The sequence below is a fragment of the Phocoena sinus genome, chromosome 3, assembly GCF_008692025.1.
Source record: "Phocoena sinus isolate mPhoSin1 chromosome 3, mPhoSin1.pri, whole genome shotgun sequence".
Classification (NCBI taxonomy): Eukaryota; Metazoa; Chordata; class Mammalia; order Artiodactyla; family Phocoenidae; genus Phocoena; species Phocoena sinus.
Genome location: NC_045765.1, coordinates 53,726,917 through 53,753,230, shown reverse-complemented (window position 1 = coordinate 53,753,230; position 26,314 = coordinate 53,726,917). Strand labels below are relative to the sequence as shown.

Here is a 26,314-nt window from a genome sequence, read left to right as displayed (position 1 = left end):
ATGGAACCATTCTCCAGCCAGTTAGGAGAGTCAGAAAGCCAGAGTCTATGTACCCTTCCTCCTACCCCCACCTTCCATCCATCAGCAAGGCCTATAGGTTCTATCTCCCATTGATCAACTTCCCTCAATTTCCAGAACCACCAACCTGGTCCAAGTCCCCATTATCAGTCTCCTGGTCTGATATCTGGCCTCCTTGCTTCCAGTCTTCCCCCTACAACCCATTGTTCAGAAAACAGCCAGAGTGATCGATCTTTTTGTTCAAAGGAAGCAAAATCTCATCCCTCTCTTCCCTAAGACTCCTCAATTGCTTCAGAATAAAATCATGACCCACAAGGCTGATCATCACTGGGTCCCTGCCAGTCTTTCCCCCTTCAGCCCATACTCTTGTCCAGCTCCCCACTCACGGTGCTCCAGCCGCTCCAGCCTCCTTGCTCTTCCCCCAACATGCCAACTCCCTTCCCATTGCAGAGCCTTCATGCCTACTGCCTTCCCTTTCCTTCTGGAGTGCTCCTCCTCCCAGCACTCCACATGCCTGGCTTCTTACCTTTACCCTCCACCCAGCCCAAATGTCACCTCCACAAGCACATCACTTTGGTTTAGTTTCTTCACAGCCCTGACTTTGTTTGTGTGTGCATATTCTGTTCCCCTTAAAGCAAGGACCCCCATCTCTTTTGTTCACACTATATCCTCAATAGCTGGCACCAATTAGGTGTTCAATATATATCTGTTGGGGCCTCCCTGGTGGCGCAGTGGTTGAGCATCCACCTGCCGATGCAGGGGACACAGGTCCGTGCCCCGGTCCAGGAGGATCCCACGTGCCGCAGAGCTGCTGGGCCCATGAGCCATGGCCGCTGAGCCTGCGTGTCCGGAACCTGTGCTCTGCAACAGGAGAGGCCACAACAGTGAGAGGCCCGTGTACCACATAAAATATATATATATATATATATATATATATATATATATATCTGTTGAATAATTGAATGAATGAAGTAAAAAATGGCAGTCTTTTTGTTCCAAGGTTTATTAACAGTGACGCATCCTTTCTGGCTCCTCTTTGCCCCAGTTCCCAGCCCTAATCAACCTCCCCACTCTGGGGCTTCACTGTAGTCTCTGAATGTTGAAGGTGGGGTAGGATAAACTTGGAGATCATTCAAATCTGTGCCTTCCAAATCTTTTTTTTGTTAATGCATAAAACCATTCTTTTCAAACCCAAGATCTCTCATAGAACCCCTACATATCAAATACATAGAGCGGAAATTGCCCTTCTCGAGGGAAACTATGCGGGGCTTACAGCTCTGAGAAACAGTTTGAGATTCACCATTCTCCTTATTTCAGTTACTTCATGGTACAGGTAAGTCAGCAGAGGCCCAGAGAGGCACCACGACCTGTCTTTCTCTGAGCAGGACGCAGCCTCGGGAGCTCTCGGCCCCGTTCTCCTTCCACAGCACCATACTGGCTTCTAGAGTCTTATCAACCAGGGCAAAGGATGCTCCCAGCAGGGTCTGCCATGGGGAGAGCTTGGGCCTTTGGTTACCTACCCCTCAGACTGCTGGTGCCAGGGTCATGTGAGGGGCTGGCTGGGGGATGGACTGGAAGTGCAGGGAGCTTGGGTGGGGAAGCCAGGTGTCTGTGTCGGAAGGCCATTGGGGCTCGGGGGCTGGGGGCTGGAGGGCTGAGAGGGGCTGCCCAGGCCTTCGGTGGCCTCTCCCTTCCTCAGGATGAGGCTGCTGAGCTCCTGGAGCAGCTGCTCCTCCAGGGACCCATGTGACTGGGGGCTGCTCTTTGAAGGGGGCCCCGGAGGGGGCTCAGGTGGTCTCTCCTCCCAGCCCAGGGGGCCTGCTTTGGGCAGAGGAGACTGATCAAAGGACCGCTGGCTGGCCAGTGGGGTCTCTGGCTTGGCTGTCCGCTCCGGTGTGATGGAGAAGGAGGTGGAGGTGTCTTCGGTCAGCTCGGGGAAGGCCCCCACTTCCTCATATACCGGCTCCTCGTACACAGGCTCCTCCAGTTCCTCTTGCTCCTCCACAGACCCCTGGGATGACTTCATCGGCTGGATGGGAATGGGGGTAACCAGAGGCAGGCACAGAGTTAGAGTTACCAGATTATTAATCGCTAACATTTATTGAGCTCTTCCTCTTTACCAGATGCTGCAAAATACTTTGCATGTATGATGTCAAAAACAACCCTGTATGATGGTTACACTGCAGGTGAGTGAGCTGAGGTACAGAGGGGTTAAGTAAGTTGCCCAAGATCACACAGTTAAGTAAAAGGTGGTGCTGGGGCTTGAACCCAGGTCTGTCTGACTCCAAAATGCATTCACGTAACCACTTCCCTTCTATTTCTCAGATCCTGTGACCACTTCCCCCTTTCCTCACCGCATCCTACCATCCCTTGTTTTCCTCATTCCTTTTGGTCCCAATACTCTCTCTCTCTGTCTCTCTCTCTCTCTTTCTCCCTCTCTCTCTCTCTCTCTCACACACACACACACACACACACACACACACACACACACACACACACACTCAATGATGGTCTGCATCAGGACAAATACAGAGAGCACACAGGCTCAGGCAGCACAGAGGAATACAGGGACACAGGGTTGACAGGCACACAGCTGGAGCAGGCACAGTACTCACAAAGAACATGGACAGGGTCCTCCGGTTGTGAAGTCGCCGCTGGGCACAGGTGGGGTGGGGAGGCAGGGAGGGAGAGACACAGAGACACAGTGAGGCCTGGCAACAGGAGGCAGGTGTAGAGATTGGGGCATAGAGAAGGCAGAGGGGGCACCAGGCTGGCAGGCACGCCACTCCTTTCTGCAGTGTGGCAAGGGCGTGAGCAGGGACCCGGAGGGGTTGGGGCAGGCTAGGGGGACCTCACCAGGGTCTGATTGGCAGAGAGGAGGGTGGCCCCACTGTCATCCCCACGGATGGGCAGCAAAGGCATGGTGCCAAACTTCTGACGGGCGAGGTCAGAGGAGGAACGGCGTCGTAAGACCACTGGCTGCTGGTCATCATGCTGGAGAGAGGGTGAGGGGATGGCACTGGTGGGCATGGGAGGTGCTGAGGATTAGTGCTGAGTCCACAGACCTACCCCTCAGCTCTCTCTTTCCCCTCACCTGGGCTTTGAGGATGCTGGTGGCCCAGTCCCACATCTCATCCTCGTCTGTGCAGGACAGGTAGCTGGGGGTGATCAGAGGGGAATCAGCAGGAGGGGAAGGGGTCACAGCTAGAGGGATGGAAGATAGAAAAAGCGAGAAGGTAGAGGACAGGGAGCCTGACTGGGCCACAGGAGAAGCCAGGCTGGGAGGTACTCACAGGTGCATCTTCTCCAGGATCAACGTGAAGCCCCACCTGAGAGGCAAAGGAGAACAGTGATGGGTGATCGGAAAGGCCAGCAGGGGGGCAGCAGGAAGGCTCTAGAAGTGTGGACTGGGGAAAAAAACTCACGGGGTGGGAGGCTTGAACTTCTTGCGGATTCCCAGGTAGACCTTGGCACCTTCCAAAGGCCACTCCCGTTCTGGTTTAGAGCTCTGACAACGCGAAGGCAGTCAGTGAGGTTGAGAGGTGAGAGAGAAGAATCGTGGTTAAGGAGGTCAAGAAGTCATGGAAGCACTGGGGTTGTGTGAGGTCAAAGGGTCACAGAAGTCAAAGGGCCAGGGAAGCAATGAGACTGATGAGAACATGGGCTGTGGAGTGACAGGGTCAGTGCCATCAGGGATCCTCCCACACGGCCACCCAGCATCCCTCCCTGCTCGCCTAGGGCCCACCTTCTTCTCCTTGAGCAGCAGCAGACAGCGGCCACGCAGCAGAAAGAATCTCTCCTGGAAGCGGTTTCCCAGCAGGCGGGGCGGTTCTTCCCGACACCGCAACAGGCCCACCCGGGGGCTCTCACGGCGGATACCTGGGCACAGATGGGCAGGGCTAGGTGGAGGGTCCCTGAAAGAGGCCTGGGAGGTGCTGGGCTGAAGCAGGAGGCTCACCTGTGAAGAGGCAGCCGGCATGGGCCAGGGAGACTTTTCTCAAGAGCAGGGAGGCTGAGCAGGGCTCTGGGAGCTGGCACCATTGTAGGGCCTGCTCTAGGACCCTTTCCTTGGGGTGCAGTGGCCGCTCTAAGGGGCAAGATGAGGGTGGGTATCAACCAGATATCGATCCACTGCCTGGAGCGCCCCCCTCCTCGCCCACCAGTCACTCATTCATTCATTCGTCCATTCCACCATCCAGCCACAGACATTATTTAGCACTGACTGTGCCAGGTGCTGGGCTGCCCTGGGGATACAGTGGGGAGCATGAAACACACGGCCTGCCTTCACAAAGCCCACAGCCTGGCGAGGGAGCAGAGAAGAACAGATAAGTAAATGAGGTAACTAAAGACAAACCATTATTCTGAAAGAAGCAATAAGAAGCTGAGAGACAGTAACAGGGCAGCTACTGAGATAGGGTGACCAGGCAAAGCCTTTCAGAGGAGGCATTTGAAGATGAGACTCAGAGGACCTAAGGATTGGGAAGAACAAGCCACGCTGAGATCGGGGGAAGAAGACTTCAGGTGTGACAAAATGCAACACCAAAGGGCCTGAGTTAGAAAGATGTGCTTGAGGAACTAAACAGTCAGTGTGGCTCAATCAAAGAGAATACGTTATGTGAGACGAGGTCTGAGAAATAAGCGAGGGCCAGACATTCAGGGTCTTGTGGGCTATAATAAGGGGTTTGAATTTTATTTTAAGTTCAATGGGAAGCCATTGGAAGGGTTTAACCAAGCGAATAGCATGATGATTTATGCTTGAAATGCTCATTGACTGCTGCGCGGAAAACGGATTGTTGTGGGGCGAGAAGGGAACATTGGCCAGCTATGCCCTTTCCCGGGCTGTACATTTTAGTGGTTAATGCTGGGAAGCAGAAAGATCATGGTGATTTCAACTAGGTTGGTGGTAACGATGGAGACAGAGAGGTGATAGATCCGAAATGACTCAAGAGGACTAGTTGCCCATCGTGTATGAAGATGAAGGAAAGGAAGGAGTCCCAGAAGACTCCCAAGTGTCTGTCCTTGATAACTGGGTGAATGCTGGCGCACTGACCAAGTTAGGGAAACTAGGAAATGGCTTGGGCATTTTGTTAGGGGAGGGGACTGGGAACTGAGTTTGGTCTTAGACTTTTTTTTTGTTTTTCATTTTTTTTTTTTTTTGGCTGTGCCACGCGGCTTGTGGGATCTCAGTTCCCCAACCAGGGATCGAACCCGCAGCCCCTCCAGTGGAGGTATGGAGTCTTAACCACTGGACTGCCAGGGAAGTCCTGGTCTTCGACGTTTTAAATGTGAGATGCTATAAGATGTACAAGTGGATGTGTCAAGTAGCCAGCTGGATATGTGAGTCCGGAGCTCAGAGGAGAGGTCTGGGTCACACATAAACGTTTGGGGGCCGGCTTATTAATGGCATTTAGAGCCATGGGAATGGATGAGCTCATCCAAGGAAAAAATGTAGACAGAGAAAGGAAGAGGGTTGAGGACTGAGCCCTGGGTCCCTCCAGCATTTGGAGTCTGGGCTAAGGAGAAAGAGAAGCCTCCTTTGAGGTGGAAGGGAAACCTAGGTTCTGTGGGGTCCACGAAAGCCAAGAGAGCAGAGAGTCCTGAGAAAGAACGAGTGGACAACTGCATATCTGGTAACACATAAGTCTTGGTGACTTTCACCCCGCACCACATGTGCACGCGCACATGCACGGTCATACTCACCAAGCTCCCCACGCTCTCGAATCTCAAACGTCACCCACAAGTCCATCCCGGCTGCCGTCCCCCGGATCTCCAGTACCTGGTTAGTCAGCTCCTCGGCAGTCAGTGTCGGGGACACCTGGGGTCAGGGCAAGAGCAGAGGACCCGTGCCGGTCAGGCCATTGCCCCTGCCCCCCACTATCCTCTCATCTCCCCTCCTGTCCCCTCAGGACTGACCTTCAGGGTGACACAGTTGTCTGGGAGCTGCTGCTCTATAAAAACCTCCATGATGAGGTCTCCAGCCTGGGACAGCTGAGGGGAGGGGTAAAGAAATCAGGAGGACCCAGACGGTGCAAAGAATCAAGGTCAGAGGACTCCTCAGGTTGCCTCATGAGTGCTTCCCCGCCCCACAGAAGCCTCCTCCCAACCCTCACTCCAAACATCGCTCAGGTCCTTCAAAGAGAAAAAACTCCAGGCATGGCGGAACTGTGTACAGAGCTTCCCAAGGCAGTGCAGTTGTGCTTGGGAAGACAGGTTTGGAGTCAGACTGTCTGGGTTCCAACTCTGCCACTTGCTACAGTACAACCTTGAGCAAGTGACCCTCCAAACCTCAGTTTCCTTGAAAAAATGGGACTACCTACCTCCTGGAGTTGGGTGATGCTAAAGTGAGAGTACAGGTGCTTGGAATATAATTAGTCCTCAGCTGTTTGCTACTGTATTTGTTATTCTTCTCACCTATTTGTCTAACTTAGCTAACCCTTCCTTGGATCTCTTACACATGAAACTGAAGTGCTCCTGCCACCCTTTTGTAAAGAATCCTCATGGTGGAATAAATGGAGCAAATCCTAAACCAAACCCCCTCCCCAAAGCACTCCTCTCCTTGGGTTTCCTGTGTCCCAAAGAACTGAGGGCCAGTGTCCAGAAGCAGAAGGTCACCTTCCTGTCCTGATGTCCCCTCCTGGCCCACTCGGGAATCTAGGGTTAGGACAAGTTACCTGCACATCCTTCCAAGTGGTGATAAGACTGACCTCCAAGTCAATCTGAGCTACCTGGTCAGGGTCGATCTGTGGAAGAGCCAAAAGGGTGAAGGTGTGTGTGTGTGTGTGTGTGTGTGTGTGCATTGGGGGGTGGGGGGGGGCGGGCTGCCGGGAAAGGAGGGAAGCAGGGAGAGATGTGCGAGACCGGAGCACCTGTAGGAGAGGGTTAGAGGCCAGAAGAGCTAAGAACCAGTGGGGCAAGCATGTTAGGAGCATAGTTGCAGGAGATTGGGGCCCAGGGCTCTGGGAGGTGGTCCCTGATGCGGAAGGCCTTCAGAGGGCTAGGCTGGGCCTTTGTTAGGGTGAGCAGGATCCAGAGTCCAGGAAGAGGGACTGTAGGTCAGGGGTTGGGAAAGCTTACATCAAACACAGAGATGTAGCCGTCAATGAGTTCCTGAAGCACCCGCACCTCATGCTCCCCCCGCCCGTCCGTCTGGAACACGCTGGGTGCAAATAGCAGGGCCAGGTTCCGCGTGCACATCTGGTTTAGAGCCGCACACTTCTGCACCCTGCAGAGGGGTGTGAGGGTCATGAGGAACGCAGTGAGCTTCCGCTCACTCGTTCATCGACCCCTCCCTTCATTCAGCAAAAGGTTATTGAGTCTCTACTGTATGCCAGGCCCTGAGCTAAGCGCTTGAGATACGGCAGTGAGTTAGACAAAACCCTGGCTCTAAGAGCTCCCAGTCTAGGGGAGAGACAGACTTATAAATAGGGGTCAGCAAACTTTTTATGTAAGGAGACAGAGAGTAACTATTTTAGGCTTTCAGGCTATACAGTCTGCTGTGTAGGGTGAAAGGAACCATTGAAAATATATAAATGAATGGGCATGACTTTATATTTTATGTACAAAACTTTATTTACAAAAGCAAGTAACGGGCTGGATCTGGCCCATAGGCCATAGTTGTCCAGTCCCTGTGATATAGTGTAATCAGTACAACAGAGCTGAGGCTCACCCTGGAATCATTTAAAATTCTGTCTCCCCAACAGACTGGTAAAGGTAGGTGTGCATCTTATTCTTCTTTGTGTCTTCAACATCTAATCTTTGCCTGGCATAGAATAATAAATAAAACAAAATAATACTGATTGCTCACCATTTCTGAACGCTTACGACATACATGCCAGGTGCTGTAGTAAGAAGCTTACAAGGATCATCTCATTTAAATCTCGTATAACCTATGAGGTGGATACTATTCCTTATACCATCTTCCCGTTACAAATGAGGAAACCGAGGCTCAGAGACAGCAAATAACTTCTCTAAAGCCACACGCTAGGGAATTTCCTGGCGGTCTGGTGGTTAGGACTCTGAGCTTTCACCGCCAAGGGCCCGGGTTCAGTCCCTGGTTGGGGAACTAAAATCCCGCAGGCCGCGCAGCGTGGCCAAAATAAATAAAAAATTAAAGTCATGCGCTAGAATAGTGGAGCTGGATTAAGGCCTAGGTCTGTCTGACTCCAAAGTCCACGCTGTGAGCCTTTATGTTGTGATACCTTCGCTTAACAATTATCTGTGGGATGAATATGTGAATGTAAGCCAGGGGGTTGGACAGAGGTGATGAAGGGTCACGGAGGAAGCCTGCAAGGGGGTCTGGCTGTACTGACCGATAGAGATGCCCAATGAGGGTGGCCAGCGTGCGGCGGTTGACCCGTGGCAGGCAGCCAATCACTTCTTTGTATTTCTCCAGGCGCTGGTTCTTCTGGGGTAGCTCTGGGGATGGGATGGGGAAGGGTTGGAGAGGGTCAGGGAAGGAAGAGTAGAGGGATTTTTAGAGAAACAAACCCAGGATGCATGTGTTTCTGCCCCCTTCCCACCTTGCCTTGAGCCGAGTCCCTGGGTGATCTTCCAGTGGGGGAGTATTGGGGAGGGCGGCCGCCCAATCCCACAGGGGAGGCTCAGGAATTCTGGTGGGGTGGGTGGAATTCCTGGTTGGGTCTTGGTTGTCGGTGAGGAGTTCTTAGGGATCTTGGGAGCACCTACCGGCAGCCTCCCTCCAGCGAGGCAGCAACCGAGCAGAGGTCACAGGGTCATCAAGCTCTCGAAAGAAGCGCTTGAGCGTGTCAGTGACATCCTCCACAAAGTGCTCCCCTGGTCGGAGCTTCACTGACCGGGCATCCCGCCGAAACTCAGCCAGGAGCCGCAGGCTGCGGGCGCGGGCGCCCCCTTTCCGGTATACGCCCTCCAGCCGGAGCCCTGAGAACGGCCATCATCTCAGCTCACCGCTGCCCAAAGACCTGCCACCACCCACCCACCATCCTGTCTGTCACCCCTCATGGTATGTGGCTATTGGAGGTAGGAGGGTCAGAGAGGAAGAAATCGGCCTCTGTGGTCTTGCTTCTCAGGTCCCTGCTCCAGCCCTCATCATCAGAAGGTCCTTGCCTAATCACACAGCAGCACCCTTCACTCTCTCTCTTTCTCCCCTCCCCCACTTCGATCTTTAAATAGCACTCTGAAATCACATTACACTCAGGCCTCCTTATTCACAGGTTCTACACTTATGAATTCATCTACTTGCTAAAGTTTATTTGGAGCTCCCGAATCAATACTTGTGGCATTTTGCAGTCACTTGTGAACATGCCCAAGTGGAGAAAATTTTGAGTTGCCTGATGGACATGTTTCTAGCTAAGGCCTCATATGGTAAACAAGTATCATTTCGTGGTATAGTTAAAGTCACATTTTTTGCATCTTGTGCTTCTTTTTTGGGGGGGATTTCACTGTTTAAACTAGCCCCCAAGTGTAGTGCTGAAGTGCTGTCTAGTGTTCCTAAGCACAAGAAGGCCGTGATGTGCCTTGTTGAGAAAATACATGTGTCAGATAAACTTTGTTCAGGCATGAGTTGCTGAGTATTGCTGGCTGTGAGGTCAAAATTAACGAATCAACAATTTATATTAAATAAGGTATCTTTAAAGCAGACTCACAGATACAGAGAACAAACTAGTGGTTACCAGTGATGAGAAGGAATGGGGGAGGGGCAGTATAGGGGTAGGGGAGTAAGAGGTACAAACTATTTGGTATAAAATGAGCTATAAGAATATATTGTACAACACAGGGAAGACAGCAAATATTTTAGAATAACTATAAACGGACTATAAACTTCAAAAATTGTGAATCACTATATTGTACCCTTGTACTTTATCTAATATTATACTTCAATAAAAAAATTTTTTTTAAAGATGAAAGCTTGGAACTATACTCAATATCTTATAATAACAATAATGGAAAAGAAAAAAAATATATATATATATAAAACTGAATCACTTTGCCATATATTTGAAACTAACACATTCAACATTATGAATTAACTATACTTCACTTAAAAAAAAAAGAGGAAAAAAAAAGATGGAAGCTTAAAAATAAAGTGTCTTTAAACAGAAACACACATAAAACAAAGTTACATATTGATCAATTAATGAAACTATGACCAGAGTTTCCCAGGAACCTAACCCTGTATTTCCACTGGGGCAACGGTTCAGCATTCATTGATCCAGTCCTTTCAGTGACTTTATAGACTATAAGTACTGTGAATCACGAGAACTGACTGTGTTTGTTTTCTTAATTATTACCCATCTCTCCCACCAGTCTCTGAGCTTCATATAACCTTCCTCGTTCACTGCCATATCCCCCGTGTCTGGCACAGGGGAGCAGCTCAATAAACATTTGTTGAACGAAGAGTGGCAGTGCGGGAACTGTGGAGGAGCAGGGAAGAACACCCACACTTTCCCCAGGGCTTTTTCACTGGGCCTCCTACTTCAATCCTCTTATGAACACGAGGGAGGCTGGGAAGGGGATAGGGGTCTAGTGAGTGGGGGAAGTCAGTGCACGAGGCTACTGCCAAGGCGTGGAGAATGTCTTTAGCCACTGACTATCCCTTGTCCGTGTAGTAAGCACAACTACTTGTCGGTGCATGGATGTGCCTTTTTCCCCTTGACTGTCCTCCTTAGTTTTCTGTGAATTTTCCTTCTCAAGAGCCCAGCCTTCTAAAGAGGGTTTGCGGGGAAAAAAGATTCAACTTAGTCCTTACTTGGGAAAGAAAATAAAACGGAGGCCAAAAACTCACAGAGAATTCTGGGAACCCCTTGCATAGCTGATCCTTTATGGCTGGAAAACCTCCCACACAGAATAATTCTGCTCAGAGCCCCAAGGATTTTGCTGCACAGCGTGGCTCTTGCCTTGTAGCTGCCCCCTCTTTGTTCTCCATGGCTCTGCATCTCCAGTCGCAACTCAGTGCCACCCTCATTCCATGCCCACGCCCCAGTAACAGCTGCCTTGGAACACTTCACTACCTGCCAGGTCCTGCGCTCAATGCTTTACATGTGTTATCTCACTATCACAACTATCTTGGAAGATGACACTGTTAGTAGCCCCATTTTAAAGATGAGGGAACTGAGGCTCACAAAAGCAAAGCAGCTTGCCAAGGGTCATACAGTCGTTGCTATCAGGCTGCAGTCTCTGGAGGCAAAGCTTTTGAAGGCAAATCACACACACACAGGGCAAATACCTGCCTCCCCCGCTGCGCCCATGTTACCCATCCCCCACTCGGTGTCAGCCAGTACCCACTCACCATGCTGAGTGACAAAACTGATGCAGGCATCCACAATGATGGGGATGTCACCCCGGCTCATCTGCTGCTCCTGCAGCCCTGTGCCTCCCCCGCCGGCTGCCCCGGCAATGGCCGCGTTCCATGCTGAGAAGTCTAGCCGGCCCTCTGCCTGCAGATACAGTGTCCTGAGACCCAAGAGACCTGAGTCAGAGCCAGCTCCAGAGGAGTCCTCCGACTAAGAGGCCCAGGAGCACAAGGACCAGACTTCCCAGAGACACCAGCAGGGGGCAACAACACCCAACCCAGACAGGGCCCCTGAACTAGGGAAGTGACTTTGAGGAAGTGGGCAGTGGTCCAGCAGGCCAGGGTGGAGGGTGTGAGCTGTGCTCTAGAAAGGGGGGCCCAGAGTCAAGGGTAGTGGCAAGACTTACCTTCCTGTCTCCACCAGAACCAAATGCTCTTTCTTGTCTGGGGTGTCAGTGGCTGAGACCACACCTGGGAGGAGAATCATTGGACATTATCATCATTGTCGTCTTCATCATAGTGACTAATATTTATTAAGTATTTAAGGTATGTAGGTTCCATGCTAGGAGCCTTACAAACAATACTGCAATAAATCCTGTGAGTTACATATTGTTATCCCCATTTTACACATAAGCTCAGAGAGGTTAAGTAACTTGCCTCAGATTACCTGCTATAAAATAGAACTCAAGTTTGTCTCCGAAACCTCAAAACACTATCCTACACTGTTCCTCTTTTAAGAGGAAATGAGAATTCCCAGTCCCTTCTCCCAGTTCCCAACAAGCAAGCAACTCCAAATAATGATAATAACAATAACATTTATAACAAATAACATTTATTGAATACCTACAAGGTGCCTCCTGACAGGCTCTGTGATAAGTGTTTTACATGCATTGCCTTATTTGAAACTCATTACAACCCTAATATTGTGCCTGTTGTGAAGATGAGGCAACTAAAGCACAGAGAGGTTAAGTAACTTGTCCAAGGTCACACAGCCAGGAAGTGATGGAGGTGGGGGTCTAAATCTGGGCACTTTGACTCCAGAACTTGTGCCTGAATCCACTATTCCTGCTGTCTCCCATAGGGACCCCCAAATAGATGAAGGTCCACTACCCACCCTAACTCCCCATAGCCACCCTTCATCCCTGCCCCCAGCCCTGCTCACTGATCTCCTGTAGCCGGCGCAGATGAACCATGTCCTCGGGGGCTGGGGGGCCCGGGCCCGATGCTGGGCACAGGAAGAGGTGATCTCCACGAAGAAGTCCAAACCCAGACAGCCAGAGGCCAGGGGCCAGGGCAGTATGGGAGGGGGACCGCAGCCACAGGCGGCCCAGCCGCAGCAGCCCAGGGCCCAGCAGCTGGTGACAGCTCAGTGGGGAGAACCACTGTGAGGCAGGAGGACAAGGGGAGAGAGGAAAATAGGGAAAGAGACAAGGAGTGGGGGAGAGAAGTAAGAGTGAGAGGGATAGGGAAAGGCAGAGAAAAACATGGAGAGAAAGCCAAGGAAACAGAGGAATGAAAGGGATGGGGAGAGAATGAAGGAAAGACCGGTGAAGGAGACAGGAGATGGATGGAGAAAAACAAGAAAGAAATGCAATTCAATTTGATTTGCTCCAGCCAACCCAGAGAAGATCCCTGTGTGGCAGGCAGCCTTATGCCCTTAATTGGGATGTAGGGGAAGACAGAATGGGTAGCTACATGCTGTAACCGAAGAGTCACGAGGCCCCGGGAAGTCCCACCCTCTTGGGGCCGGGCAGAGGCTTCATGGAGAAAGGACTATTCGAGGTGAACCTCAAAGCAGTGCTTCTCAAGCTACTTGTGGTGAAGGAACAGGGAGTTTTAAAAAAATTTTCCAATCTGTCACTAACCAACACTTTCATTAAAAAGCAACAAAATGAATTACTAGAAAAATGAAATGAGAAGAATTACAAAATAAGCCCCCAATTTTAAAAATTAGATTGCACACATAAAACCTCTCTGTCAAATTGCTATGAGAGACTCTAAATGCGGACTCAAGCCCTGTACTTAAGCTGTCATGGGCCATAACAGAGTCCCTGGGCCAGGATGGGTTAACAGACCACACTTGGGGTAGCACTGCCTTAAAGGATGGGCTAGATTTTTGGAGAGTAGATAATACGAAGAGACTTGGACCTGGCTGGGAGGGCCATGACAGAGCCCTTAGAGGATACGGAGATAACTTCTTGGTGAGGAGTTACAGGCAAACCAGGAGAGTGGGGTCAGAAGCCAAAGCAGGGGAGTATTTCCCACAGAGGAGTGTGAGATGCAGAGACTACCTGGTGAGGCCAGAAGGAGGCCCTTGGACTTTACCAAGGGCAGGTCACCAGCCACCTGCAGGGTAGCAGCTCAGAAGAGTATGGCAGAGGGGGGCAGCCACAAGGGGTTAAGGAGGAACTGCAGGCTGCCAGAGCACACAACTTTCTAAGGAGTTGTCAGGAGGGCGCCAGGATGGTGAGTTGAAGGTGGAGCAGGGCTGGGGGAAAAGCTGTTTAAGGATGGGAGCGATTGTCATCATCATTGCCATTACTACTTCAACACCCACAGGCGGAGGGCTTGCTGCGTGCCGGGCAGTGTAGGCCTCGTGTGTCACTTAATCCTCAACACTAGGGGGTGGGGTCTTTTATACCACTCTACTCACACGGAAGAGCTCACATGTGAGAGTTGGAGGACTCAAGTCCCAGGATATCTGACTCTCGCGCCTGAACTTTTAATGCCACAGAGGGGATGCAGGGTGGAGAGACAGTGGCTTGCCTGGGAATGGAGAAGGTGGAACAGATGAAGGCAGCTTTGCCTGTGGACTTGGAGATCTGAGGGTTGGGGGAAGGGAGTGGGAGCCAGAGGCAGCCTCTCTGTGGGAAGAGGCCCAGCACAGTGAGGTTTGGCCCATGAGCTTTGGAGACAGAGGCCTGATTTTCGTCCTGTGCTCTGCTGTCTCCTAGCTCTGTGACCTTGACCACGTGACTTCATAACCTCTGAGTTCTTTAGGTGTGAAGTATTAATAATCCTTACCTCTGAGGGTTGTTGTGAAATTTAACTGAGACATTGAGTGGGCAGCGTTTAACACAGGGCCTGGTACAGAATAAGCGCTCAGTCAACCTTAGCTGTTAGTGGAAGGGGTAGGAGTGGCTGTAGGAATAAGAGAGGACGGGATGGGGGCAGGTGGGGACAGGGAAACCATGAGCTGTCAGGGAGGGGGTCTCGGCTATCTTACCTTGCCCACGGCGCTGGTCCAGGCCTCCAGACTGTCAGCTCCATCTGTGCCAAAATGCTGGATCCTCCCCCCAGTGAGGACGAGCTCAAAGGAAAAGGGGAACCTGGAGAGAAGATGAGGTCCGGGCAGAGAATGGGGGTGAGTGAGGGGGTTGGCAGGCTCAGGCTCAGGAAGGGAAAAGGGGAGTTCAGGGAACATGGCGGGTGTTACCTGTCGAGGTCACCTGGGTCAGTGGGTGGGGGGTTCACACCCAGACATACGACATCCTGGGGCTGGATGAGGTTGAGGGGTTCAGGGCTGCTTTCTGACACAAACATTTCCAGAGCCGCACCCAGCACGCACCACAGTCGGGGGGGAGCTAAGAAGGAAACCGATGGTCAGCAGGTGGCTGACGTCTGTCCCCACTGTCAGAATTCCCATTTACCAGATATTTATCCTATGCCAAGCCCTCTGCCTGTGTATGATCTCATGTAATCTTCTCAGCTCTAAGAGGTGGGTTTTACATTCACTCCTGTTTTGCAGAGGAGAAACTGAGGCTCAGAATTTGAGCAGCTTGCCCAAGTCACATGGGTAGAAAGTAGCAGAGTTGGGATTTGACCTCCACAGTCTGACTTCAAAGCACAGCCTCTCAACCATCACCCAATGCTGCCACCTGCCATGGTCCCTCTCTGACTCCCGGCACCCAGCCCACTCCAAGGCATGTCCTATCCCTGTCCTCTCCTCCCTGTCCCTCTATGGAACACCCGTGCCCATCCTGGTTTCTGCCCACCTCCTCGCATCCCAGAGGGTTTCTGCCCTCCCTTCTCACCATCTCGGCCCCTGCGAGGGGGTGGCGGTCCAGCTTTGTTGCTAATGGGACCACAGTACAGGAAGCTGCTGTAAGTGGCAGGCACCACCACCTCATTGTACACGCCAGGGGAGGGGTCTGCAAGGGGAAGGAGAAGTGGTCAGGTCAAGCCAGTGTAATGGGACGGCCTGACCTCCTTGGGAAGGGATTGAATCAAGCAAGACAGTGGGACCCAACTCCACTGGCAGCATGGCCAAGTAGAGCCCAGTGGGGACGTTTCGCCACCTAGATTAGAAAAGAGTGTGGCAGGAAGTGACGAGGCTTCTAAGCCAGGTCTTGCCCACTGTCTGTCCCCACCACAAGTCAGCTCTGGGTGGAGGCCTCAGAGCATGGGCCATCCTATAAGTGTCTTGACCCGTTTGGCACGACTACTTGAGACCAGCCTCTATAACATGACCATTTCTATGATCAGACTACCCCTGGGGAGGTGGGACCCGGCCTACTGGTTTATCCCATCAGGGGTCGGCCAGCAGTAACACCTCAAACCTCCAGATCCATTCCAGACAGTGGTCATTTCATAACATCAAGAAATAGGACCTGGAGGACCTGGAGGGTTGGGAAACTGCCCAGGCTGGACCATTGTGATGGGCTGGGTGAGAGGTATTTGCCCCTCCCCCCTCCCCCCGGAAGAACCAAGGCTCAGATCGGGGCTGGGAGTTCTTGCAGGGAGAGAGAGGAGGCATTTGTGGGGATTACCTGAGGGCAGGAGACCAGGGAAGCTGCCATCGAGGGCTGGAGGGGACCAGGGCTCCTCTCCCTCAAAAGCCTCGACGCAGAGGAGCTGGGTCATGTTCTTTAGCAGGTTGGGTCCCGCCACAGCTGTACACAGTGCCTACAGGGAGAACACTGCACGTTTAGGCATTTCAACTCAGAGACTGCTTTCCCCCCTCCCCATCAGCCCCGGCCCTCCCTCCTACCTGGAGAAGCTGGCTATGATCTGGATACTGAGGGTGGGGTTTCCGGAAGAGACCTAGCCGGTACTTCCGGGAGATGAACTCTCCCCGAGGGCCAGGGGTGGTATCTGGATGCAGCCCTTCACCTGGGGGTAGCGCTCCTGCCCAGAAGCGGTTGGCACGATCATTTCCCAGGACAATGAACAACTGTAGGATGACAAGGGGCAGAGGCAACTCAAGAGTCCCCAGACATTCCAATCCTGCCCCAAGCAGGACCCAAGGCCTCTTCTGCAGGCTCTCCTTCCATCCGCAACCCCGGCCCCCCACACAAACTTTCCTCCTCTTCAGACTCCTCACCTGCACTATCTCATTACTCCAGACACTTGTGTCCAGCTTCAGGCTCTGCACCTTGGAGATCCCAGAACCCAGGGCCCGGTGCTGACCTGTTAGGGTGTGAAGGGCATGTGGCAGGGGCACCCTGAGCCCTCCTGCCCCCAACTCCCTCCTTCGCCCCATTTCAGCTACAGGCTCCAGCCCTCACCTGCGCACTGCTTGCAGATGACCACCCCCAGGTTGACAGCGGCCCAGTCCGGGCGGGAGGCCTCACAGTCCGCACAGTACCGGTTTGCCCGATTGGACCAGATCTTCTCAGCCACCTCGTAGTCAGACAGGGTCTCGGTTACTGCTTCCTGCAGAGCGGCCGCCCAGCTCTGCCGAGCCCCCCCAGACTCGGCTGTGAAGCTGAGGGGTGGACAGCCAGTCCGTGGGCATGGACACACCCCCCCGACCTGTTCCATCCCCCTGGCCACATGTGGGCCAGCCCAGACCTTCCTGACATCCTTGACCCTGTTCACTGGCCTCCTGTCAGTGCACGCCCACTGAATCCTACTGAGGAGGTCCCGGGTCCTCTGCACCCCTGTGCCTCCACCAACGTCTCTCCCCGAGCCTTGCCTCCTGCCAGTCTGGGCCCCACCTGAAGCAGCGATGCGGTGTGAGCAGGTCGAAGCTGCGACTCTTGGTCTCCCGGACACTGCAGCCTTGCAGTTCAATGAAGCAGATCCCGATGCCCAGAGAGAAGGCCTGGCAGGGTCGGGGCAGGCACAATGAGGCCAGAATGGGCTATAGGTCAGGCCCCTCGGCCCCAGCCCAGCCCTCCTCACCTGCTCACTCTTGTACAGGGCCAGCTCTCCGGGGCTCAACGCAGCAAACACCTTGGCCTTGTGCCCACGCAGCTCCAGCATGCCCGTGCGAAGGGGTCGGGGTGGCTGCGGGGGCCGGGGGTGGCCCAGGAGGCGCTGCTCCTTCAAGCAGGATTGCACCGTGGAGCACCACGTATCCCGCTGAGCTGGCGGGGGACAGGGAAGAGGGTCAGCCGGCTGTGTGCTCACCTGGCCTCCCCAGCCCTGCCCTGGCCCGGGAGGCCCTGGCCCTCACCCTCGCTCTCTGTGCGGAACACGAACACCCTCTGGCCGGTGACGACCTGGAACTTGTTGTCCTTGCTGCTGCGGGTCATCTCTATGGCTGTCAGAGGGATCACACCCTTGGGGAAGGGGTCCTGGAGGGACAGACCATGGGCCCATGGGGACAGGAACTCAGCCACGTGCGCTGACCCCGGGGGGGCCAGTGCCAACTTTTAATGAGATCAGCACTCAATCCGCAAGCAGTGGGGTACAGCTGCTAACCTAGCTCCTTTAGATGCTGACACCAGTCATGCGGTACCTGCCTCCCCCACCAGGGGGGGACTGGCCTTCCAATCCTGAGCCTCCCTTAGTCCTCCCTCTCCCTCTCCCTTTCCCCAGGCCCCATGTAGCATCTCCCGGACCCACCTTATCGCTGCCAAAGTACATCAGACTCCTCCCATTGAACTGCACAAAGCGCCTCTGGAAGACGTAGTTTCTGGGGAAGGCAGGGGCCGAGATCAGTAAGTGGTGGAAGCTGCATCCCGGGGCGTCCTAGGAGCTGGGAGCACTTGGGGCCTGACCTCCACCACCACCACGCGGCCTCCCACGCCCCCCTCCCCTGCCATTCCCAGCAGCCCCACCCCTGAGGGGAGAGCTTGTCTAGCCAGCCACTGAGCAGGGGCGTGGGGCGGTCTGCTGTGGAGGAGAAGCTGGCATAGGGTGAAATGAGGTCATCGTTGGTCTCCGCGTCCAGGGCAGGCAGTGAGAGGGTGGAATCCCCCGGCAGCTCAAGGCTGGCATAGCCAGCGTCCTCTCGTGCCTCCAGATCCTGCCTGCTGAGCCTGTGGGAGCCAAGACAGAGAGGGACACACATTAGACCCAGTTCCCTGGACAGCCCCACCCTCAGCGCCTAGTGGAATGCCTGGCAGGTCCTGGATCTGCTTTTCAAACAGGGGAACAGGGAGGTTGAGAACCCAAAACACTAGCATGGAGCTTCTTCCCCGAGCACACTTGGACTTTGCATTTGAAATCTTTCAGTCTGGGCTTCCTTGGTGGCGCAGCGGTTGAGAGTCCGCCTGCCGATGCTAGGGGATACGGGTTCGTGCCCCAGTCTGGGAAGATCTCACATGCCGCGGAGCAGCTGGGCCCGTGGGCCATGGCCGCTGAGCCTGCGCATCGGGAGAGGCCACAGCAGTGAGAGGCCCACGTACCGCAAAAAAAAAAAAAAAAAAAAACCAACCAAAACAAACAAAAAATTTCAGTCCTTCGCCTCTGCCATTAGGATTACTTGGCAGAAAATTTGGGGAAGGGCTGAGTAGATGGCTTTCTGCCACAGTTGCCCATATCTCATCAATAAGCCTGACTGGTTCTTGCTCCAGAAAGTTCTTGCCTTTCTCTCTGGGGACCACGCTTCCATCAGTTCTCACCGAGGTGAAGAGAATCGCCTAACTGGTCACCTGCTTCCCCTCGCACCCTCCCACCAAACATCCGTTCTCCCACTGACAACAGAGTGCTCTTTTAACAATGCAAATGCGAGCACTTCACTCACCAGCATGAACCTCTATAATGACTTCCCACTCGCACTCAGGATAAATTGAAATTCCTTACCAGGGCCTGCAAGACTCTGTACAGCGAGACCCGTGGCAACTCCCCTGACCTCACCCTGTATCGCCCTCACCTTGGCTTACTGCAGTCCAGCCACATTCTCTTCCCCAGTTCGGAGCCTTTGCACATGGTGTTCCCTCTGCCTAGAGCATGCTTCCCTGGACTGCTTCTTCTCATCCTTCAAGTGCTCCTTCTCAGAAAGTCCTCTATTATTCTCTATCACTTTCCAGTGGTTCCTTACCTCAGCTGCACAGAATCACCCAGGAAAATTAAAAATACCTGTATATGAGCCCCACACCAGACACTTAAATTTGAGTCTGTGGGAATGAGGCCCAGGCATCTGTTGTTTTAAAAGTTCCCCAGGGGGCTTCCCTGGTGGCGCAGTGGTTGAGAGTCCGCCTGCTGATGCAGGGGACACGGGTTCACGCCCCGGTCTGGGAAGGTCCCACATGCCGCGGAGCGGCTGGGCCCGTGAGCCATGGCCGCTGAACCTGCACGTCCGGAGCCTGTGCTCCGCAATGGGAGAGGCCCAACAGTGAGAGGCCCGTATACCGGTACAAAAAAAAAAAAAGTTCCCCAGGATGTAGTGCAGCTGAGGTTGAGAACCTCTACCTCATTTGTTTCCTACTTCACTGAGAAACTGAAGCCATCAGACGAGAATCCCCGCAGACTCCCAGCACCTCATCTGCCCCATTTCACACACACACTGCCTTCCTCCTGGTACTGGAATAAATAGCCCTGTCTAAAGCCGGTCCGTCCTCTGAGCACTTGATCCTAGTCCCCTCACCTACACAACGACATCGCTCCAGACTTTCTCTCTTTTCTCTCCCCTACATCAGCTAGTTCTCCCTCTCTACCAGGTCATCCCTATTCACCTATGAACATACGTAGCATTCTATGCTATAAAAACCCCCTTCTTGACTCCACTTCTACTCTCAGTAACCACTCCAACTCCCTGCTCTCCTTTGCAGAAAAACGCCTCAAAAAATGTTGTCTTCACATTTGCAACTCCTCTCCTTCCGTTCTCTCTTGAGCCCACTCTGATCCAGCTTTCATCCTCAGCACTTGTCAAGGTCCCGAGCGACCTCCATGTTACCAGTTCCAGAGGTCAATTCTCAGCCCTCAACTTACCCAGCCTCTCAGCAGCATCTGACATAGCTGACCTCTCCCTCCTCCCTGTACATTTTCTTCACTTAGCTCCTGCGGCATCAACTTCTCCTGCTTTTCCCTCTGCTTCACTAACCACTTCTTTTCAGCCTGTTCTGCTGGTCGTTCTTCTTCTCCCAAACCTCTTGATACTGGAGTGTGCTTGGTTCTCTGCTCTCTCAACACTCAGTCACAGCTACATATACCCATCCAAATGCTGACAACTCACAAATCTGGATCTGCAGCTCGGACCTTGTCCCCAAACTCCAGACTTGTATATCCAGTGGCCTATTTGCCACCTCTTCTTGGGTGTATAGTACACACCTCAAATTCAACACATCTAAAACTGAACGCCTAATCTGCCCCCCACCTACCTCTGCTTTATGCCCAGTCTTCCTCATCTCCGACCGTGGCAACTCGAGGGACTTCCAGTTGCTCAGAACAGTGCTGTGGAACTAAATCTTTGAAATGTGGTTGTTTCATAGTTACAGCACAGCTCACACCAGACTAGCCCCGTTTCATGCGTTCAGCAACCACGCTTGTTTACTGGCCACCACAACGGACAGTACAGGCTCAGACCAGAACCCCTGAACTCATTCTTGACTGTTCTTTTCTCTCACACCTCAATTTACCAGGACGGTTCGCCTTCAAAATACAACCCAAACCAACCACTTCTCACCATCTCCACTCCCATCACGCTAGCCTGAGATGTCTCACCTAGATCACTGCAAGAACCTCCTAAACTAGTCTCTCTGCTTCTGCTTTTGCCCCCTACAGACCATGCCCAACACAGCAACCAGAGGGATTCTTAAAATGTAAGTCAAAACCCTTCCGGGGCTTCGCTGGTGGCGCAGTGGTTGAGAGTCCACCTGCCGATGCAGGGGACACGGGTTCGTGCCCAGGTCCGGGAAGATCCCACATGCCGCGGAGCAGCTGGGCCCGTGAGCCATGGCCGCTGAGCCTGCGCGTCCGGAGCCTGTGCTCCACAACAGGAGAGGCCACAACAGTGAGAGGCCCGCGTACCGTAGAAAAAAAAAAAAAAAACCTTCCGGTGGCTGCCTTCCCATTTCACTTAGAGTAAAAGCAAGTCCCTACAAGGTCGTACCCATCTGGCTCCTTTTACAGCTCTGATGGCAGCGTCTCCCCCAACTCTTCCCACCCTGCCCCACTCTGCCCCAGCCCGGCCGACCCTGTCATCACTCCTGGATCCCTGTGGGCAACTGGCCTCTTTAAAGCCTCTATTCTGGCCACTCTTCCCGCCTGCAACACTCTTCTCCTAGAAGAGGGCTAACTCCGTCCCCTCCTTCAAGTTTTGGCTTGAATGTCATCCTCTTAATAATGGCAACTCTTACTGAAAAACTGCAGTCCACTCCCCCCTCACTCCATCCCAGCCCTCTTACCCGGTTCGATTTTTTCCATGGCACTTATCACCTTTTAACGTATGGTGTAGCTCATTTATTATATCTGTTGTTAATTAACTATCTCCCCACAAGGGCAGGGATTTCTGATCTATCCCAAGTATCTACAACGATATCCGGCATTCAGTAGGTGCTCAATAAAGATAGTTAAATGAAGGAATGAAAGGCACTTCTCCCTATTTTAAATCATACATCCATTTCTTTGTCTACCTGTTTTATTTCCTGTCTGTCCCCACTGAGTCACAAGCTCCCTAATGGGGGACTGGGTCTGTCATATTCATCCCGTACCTCAAGAACCCGGCTGGCACACAGTGGAAACTCAATGCACATTTGACAAATAACGGGAAACACGGCCACCACCAGCTCAGCCGCTCCTCAAGCTGCCCCTCTTCCTGCCATCATCATGCTATAGACCACTCACCTGTGTTCAGCCCTTTCCTGACAGATAACTCTGCCTTCTCTTCTGTCGGGGACCCCTGGGACCCCCACAGGCTGGACACCATAGTACAGGCAACCAGGGTCCATGATGTGCACTGGCAGGAGCAAAAAAAGGGGAGACAGGGAAGAGGTCAGGTGAGAGTGTCTGACGTCCTGAAGGGCACTGCCCCTCTTCCCCCAACCCATGATAACCCACCTACCTGTGCCCGTTGTGGGCCTGAGGGCAGGAGTGGGGGCAGTTGTCTGGGAGCTGTCTGGGGCCCTTAGGGAAAAGGTCTAGTGTCATTAAAGGAAAGAGAAGGAAGGACAAGTCCTCATGCCCTGTTCCTCCCTGCCCCCAGCATGGGATCCCCAGGGAGCCAACTCCACTCACATGTCCTGAGCTGTCTGTGCCCCGCCTCTTAAGTCCAAGCCGAAGTAGATGGCATTGGGCATCATCTCCACAGTATTCAAGGCTGAAGGCTGCTCAGAGGAGGACCTCTGAGGGACAGGAGGGGACCTCGGGCTGGGCTCTGGGCTCTTGGATGCTTCTGGTCTCCAGAGAGCTGGACTCAACCCAGGCCTCTGGGTGGTGGTGGAGCCACTGAGCCCACCAAATACCGTTCTGGGCTTAGGCACAGGCTTGGGGGGCTGCGCTTGGGGGGCTGGGCTGGGCGATGGCTCCATGGCACTTTCCAGTTGGGGATCCGGGGAGCCCTCTGCCGTGCCCGCCTGCAGCAGGCGCAGAATGCGTTTCCGATGCCCTGTGGCGTTGATGCCCAATTGCCTCAGCTCCTCGTGGCCCAGGCCCCGGGCTGCACCCGCTGTAGCCAGGCCATGCCGCCGGAACACGTCTGCATACTGCTCCAGATGCACCGTGGCCAGCCACACAGTGATGTCCAGGTCCTGAGGGGCAGCCATGGGGGCTCAGGCCATTGCTGGGGGGAGGGGCAGGGTGAAGGGAGGGCTCAGGCTGAGATTCCCCCTCCCTGTGCCAAAGTCTGAGGCCTGGACAGGGGTACCAGACTCCAGTCTTCCTCCAAAGAAGAATGACCAGAGGCCTGTAATCCGGGGTCAGAGCCATCCCAGAACATGCTTTCTCACTGCAGGTGAACCCCTTCATTTGCAGATGAGGAAACTGAGGCCCAGGGAGGGGAAGAGGCTTTCCCAGGGCTCACAGCAAGTTGGCTTATCGATGGCAGTGTTGGTCCCTTAGCTCCTGCCCACCCTGTGTCCGGGTCAAAGCTCTGCCTCTGCATTACTGCACGTTCAACTAAGTAAGTCTGGGACAAGAGGCCGGAACCCTGCCCCTGCAGGGTGAAGGGGGGATGGTGGGGAGGAAGGGCCCACGATGCGCCCTAATCCTGCTGTGGCACAGCGTGGGGATAGGGCAGCTGTGGCACAAGAGGAGAGGGGAGATGCAGATCCCACTCCCGCTGGTTTCCAGAGCTGAGGTACAGGCTCGGGCCATCCTAATCCTGGACGTTCCCAGTTCCCCCTCCCCTTCCACCTATTGTCTCTGCTCAGACTTCCTTCCTTTCCCTCCAGCTCTGGCTGCCCCCACATCCTGCCTCCCTTGGTCAGGCTGCCCAGAGAGCTCTAAGCAGTACCGACATCTGAGCAGAGGCCACTTGGGGAGTGAGGATGGGGCAGAGAACTGAGTCAGAGAGATGAGGGACCAGGGCTACACCAGGGTCTTCACTCTGCAGCATCTTCTCACATACGTGTGTGCAAACAGGAGCACCCACCCTGCAGGAACTCACAGTGTGAAATGACATCCCCCTACCTCTGCTTTCTCCAAGTCCTCCTTCGCCCTGCTCATGCCTTTGGACTCAGGTCTCTGAGGCTCTGTCCCATTCCACCAGCCTGACCCTGACCCTGCTCTACTGCCTAGACCTACCTTGGATTCTGTCTCCCTGAGTTTTATCTCTACTCTGTCCCTGTCCCTACCCCACTCCATCTCCATCTCCATCTCTACCTCTAAATCCATCTTGGTCCCTCTCCTTGTTTTGCTCTCTGTCATTAAGCCTCTCCCTGCCTCCGTCTCCAATTTTAACTAGATCTTCGGTTTCATCTGTGTCTCTGGCCACATGAAACTGGCTCTAGGTTTCTGTCTCTGCCTCTGCCCTGACGGCTCTCTCCCAGTTTCTCTCCTGTGGGGTCCCAGTCAGGACTCCCTCTCGCCCCAGCATCAGCTCTGGCCTCTCTGCCTCTCTGTGGCCGAGCCCCTCCCCAAGCTAGGGCCGGGGTGCTGCGCCTCCCGCCCTGACTCAGAGTCCGGTTTCCCGGTGACTCAGGCCCGACTCGAGGGCATGGGACTGGGAACTAGGAGGTGCGCGGGGCAGGAGTGCGGGGGGGGGCGGGCCAGGCCGCGCGGAGCAGCTCCAGCTACGACGAGGGAGGGGGCAAGGAGGGAGGGGGCAGAGACCGGCAACCCGAGGGAGGGGCGGTCGCGGCGGGGAGGGGGAGAGGGGAGGGCCCCCGGCGCGGAGCGGGCCGGGGATCCCACGAACGCTCTCGAGGAGGTGATGGGGAGGAGTCTGGGAGGCAGGGGCCCGGGGGTGCGGGGGTCCTCACCTCACTAAGCGGCTGCAGTCGGCTCCCAGGCGCCCGACGCGCTGCCGTAGGCTCCGGGTCCTGCCGCGCCGGCCCCGCCTCCCCTCAGCCCTCCCCCGACGGGGCCCAGCCCCGCCCCGCTCGTCGGTTCCCTCGGCGGGCGCCGGCCACTCCTTGTGCAAGCGGCGGCCTCCAGAAGGTTTGGGCTCCTTACCCAACCGCTGCGCTTATCTCGCAGCCTGGCAAGCTCAGCCCCTTTAGGGGCCAAGAAAGGGGAGGACCGGAACAGGGTTGGAGGCCGAGACAGCCTTAGAGAGCAGGACAAAAAGGCAGAGACCAGACGGAGATGGGGACAGGGGTAGAACCAGAGAGAGGAGAGTGCTGCGAAGGACAGCTTTGCATGCCCTCCGCTGTTCCCTCCCCGTCCGGCCGAAAGGGGAGGGAAAAGAATAGGGCCTTAAGTCCCCAGGGCATCTCTCCCACGCCCCGCAGGGTGGCTGGATTCTGGTACCCAGTTAATGAGGGAACAGAAGCTGATATCCACAAGTCACGGATATTCACAGCCTTCCAAGCTGGCGAACCTTCAGGAGCCCAGCAGTATGACCTGGGGGAAAGAGGCAGAGGCCCAGAGGAGGAGTCCGCGACTGCTTCTCCCTCTCCAAGGGCCTGGTCTAGGTTTCTTCCCAGAGATGAAGGTCAGGTTTCGGGGCTGCCTTTTTGAAGATAAGGCTGGTGCCCTGTAAGCACGGTGATCCAGCGAGCAGCCTTTGCATCCTGGGGCGAAGCCCCTTCTCCCCACCCTCCCACTGCAGTGTGTGTGTGTGTGTGTGTGTGTGTGTGTGTGTGGTGAGGGGGGGCGGGAGAGGGGTCCCTGAGGAGAAACGGCCCCTCTCCCCTCTCGGGATCTTGCCTGGAGCCCTAACCTTAGAGCCTGCCCCCCAGAGCCTGAGGCGCCTCCCCCTCCGAGTGGGGCTGGCCTTTAGCTGTGTGTGGCGTTGGGGGGCGGGGTAGGGGCGCCCGCTGGCCGGGCTGTGCTTTCCGGTCTGTATGAGAGGAAGTTGGCTGTGAGTCAGCAGACACAGGAACTATCAGTAGCTAGGGGAAGACCCCTGCCAGAGGGGAAGGTGATGGGAATGTGGGGAAGTGGTCCCCGCCTCTCCTAGCTGCCCCAGCTTGTAAGGGGACTGCCATTTCCAGCCTCCTGGAGCCCTTCTAGCTGAGAAAGAGAATGATAATAATTAATACTTCAAATGGCCATCATAATGGCTACCAGTTATTGAAAGCTGACTATGTCACAGGCCCTGTGCAAACACTGCTTTGCAAAGTTTGATTCATTCTCACGGCAACCCTTAAGATAGGGAATTTTACCACCTCCATTTTACAGATAAGGAGACAGTCTCCTGGATGTCTTTGTTCTGGATGGTTAACTGGGGGGTGCGGGGCAGGAGAATGCTCCTTATAGACCTGCAACTATAAGGAGTGAAAATTGACCAAGGGCCTTGGCTGCTTCTCTCTGAAA

General features: G+C 54.1%; 1 protein-coding gene across 3 annotated transcripts; it reads right to left on the bottom strand.

Moving 5' to 3' along the window:
• Positions 1-1,003: 1,003 nt before the first annotated feature.
• Positions 1,004-24,914, bottom strand: ARAP3 (ArfGAP with RhoGAP domain, ankyrin repeat and PH domain 3). 3 transcript variants are annotated; one of them, XM_032627583.1, is made up of 33 exons: positions 24,817-24,914; positions 22,634-23,177; positions 22,461-22,522; positions 22,244-22,355; positions 18,295-18,495; positions 18,080-18,149; positions 17,688-17,808; positions 17,414-17,598; positions 17,227-17,333; positions 16,795-16,994; positions 16,611-16,696; positions 16,278-16,460; positions 16,057-16,192; positions 15,322-15,438; positions 14,724-14,871; positions 14,514-14,616; positions 12,450-12,669; positions 11,695-11,758; positions 11,285-11,448; positions 8,704-8,916; positions 8,328-8,433; positions 7,093-7,240; positions 6,690-6,758; positions 5,932-6,006; positions 5,719-5,833; positions 3,977-4,105; positions 3,764-3,897; positions 3,444-3,526; positions 3,312-3,347; positions 3,113-3,176; positions 2,875-3,012; positions 2,634-2,672; positions 1,004-2,047 (listed from the first exon to the last, which is right to left on the bottom strand). In XM_032627583.1, the coding sequence occupies exons 2-33, from the start codon at positions 23,158-23,160 to the stop codon at positions 1,562-1,564; spliced, it is 4,641 nt and encodes a 1,546-aa protein (XP_032483474.1). In that variant the 5' UTR covers positions 23,161-23,177; positions 24,817-24,914; the 3' UTR covers positions 1,004-1,561. The 3 variants fall into 3 exon arrangements, with proteins under 3 accessions (XP_032483474.1, XP_032483476.1, XP_032483475.1); XM_032627585.1 differs by having other exon boundaries at positions 22,634-23,145; positions 24,817-24,894; XM_032627584.1 differs by lacking the exon at positions 2,634-2,672.
• Positions 24,915-26,314: the final 1,400 nt, after the last annotated feature.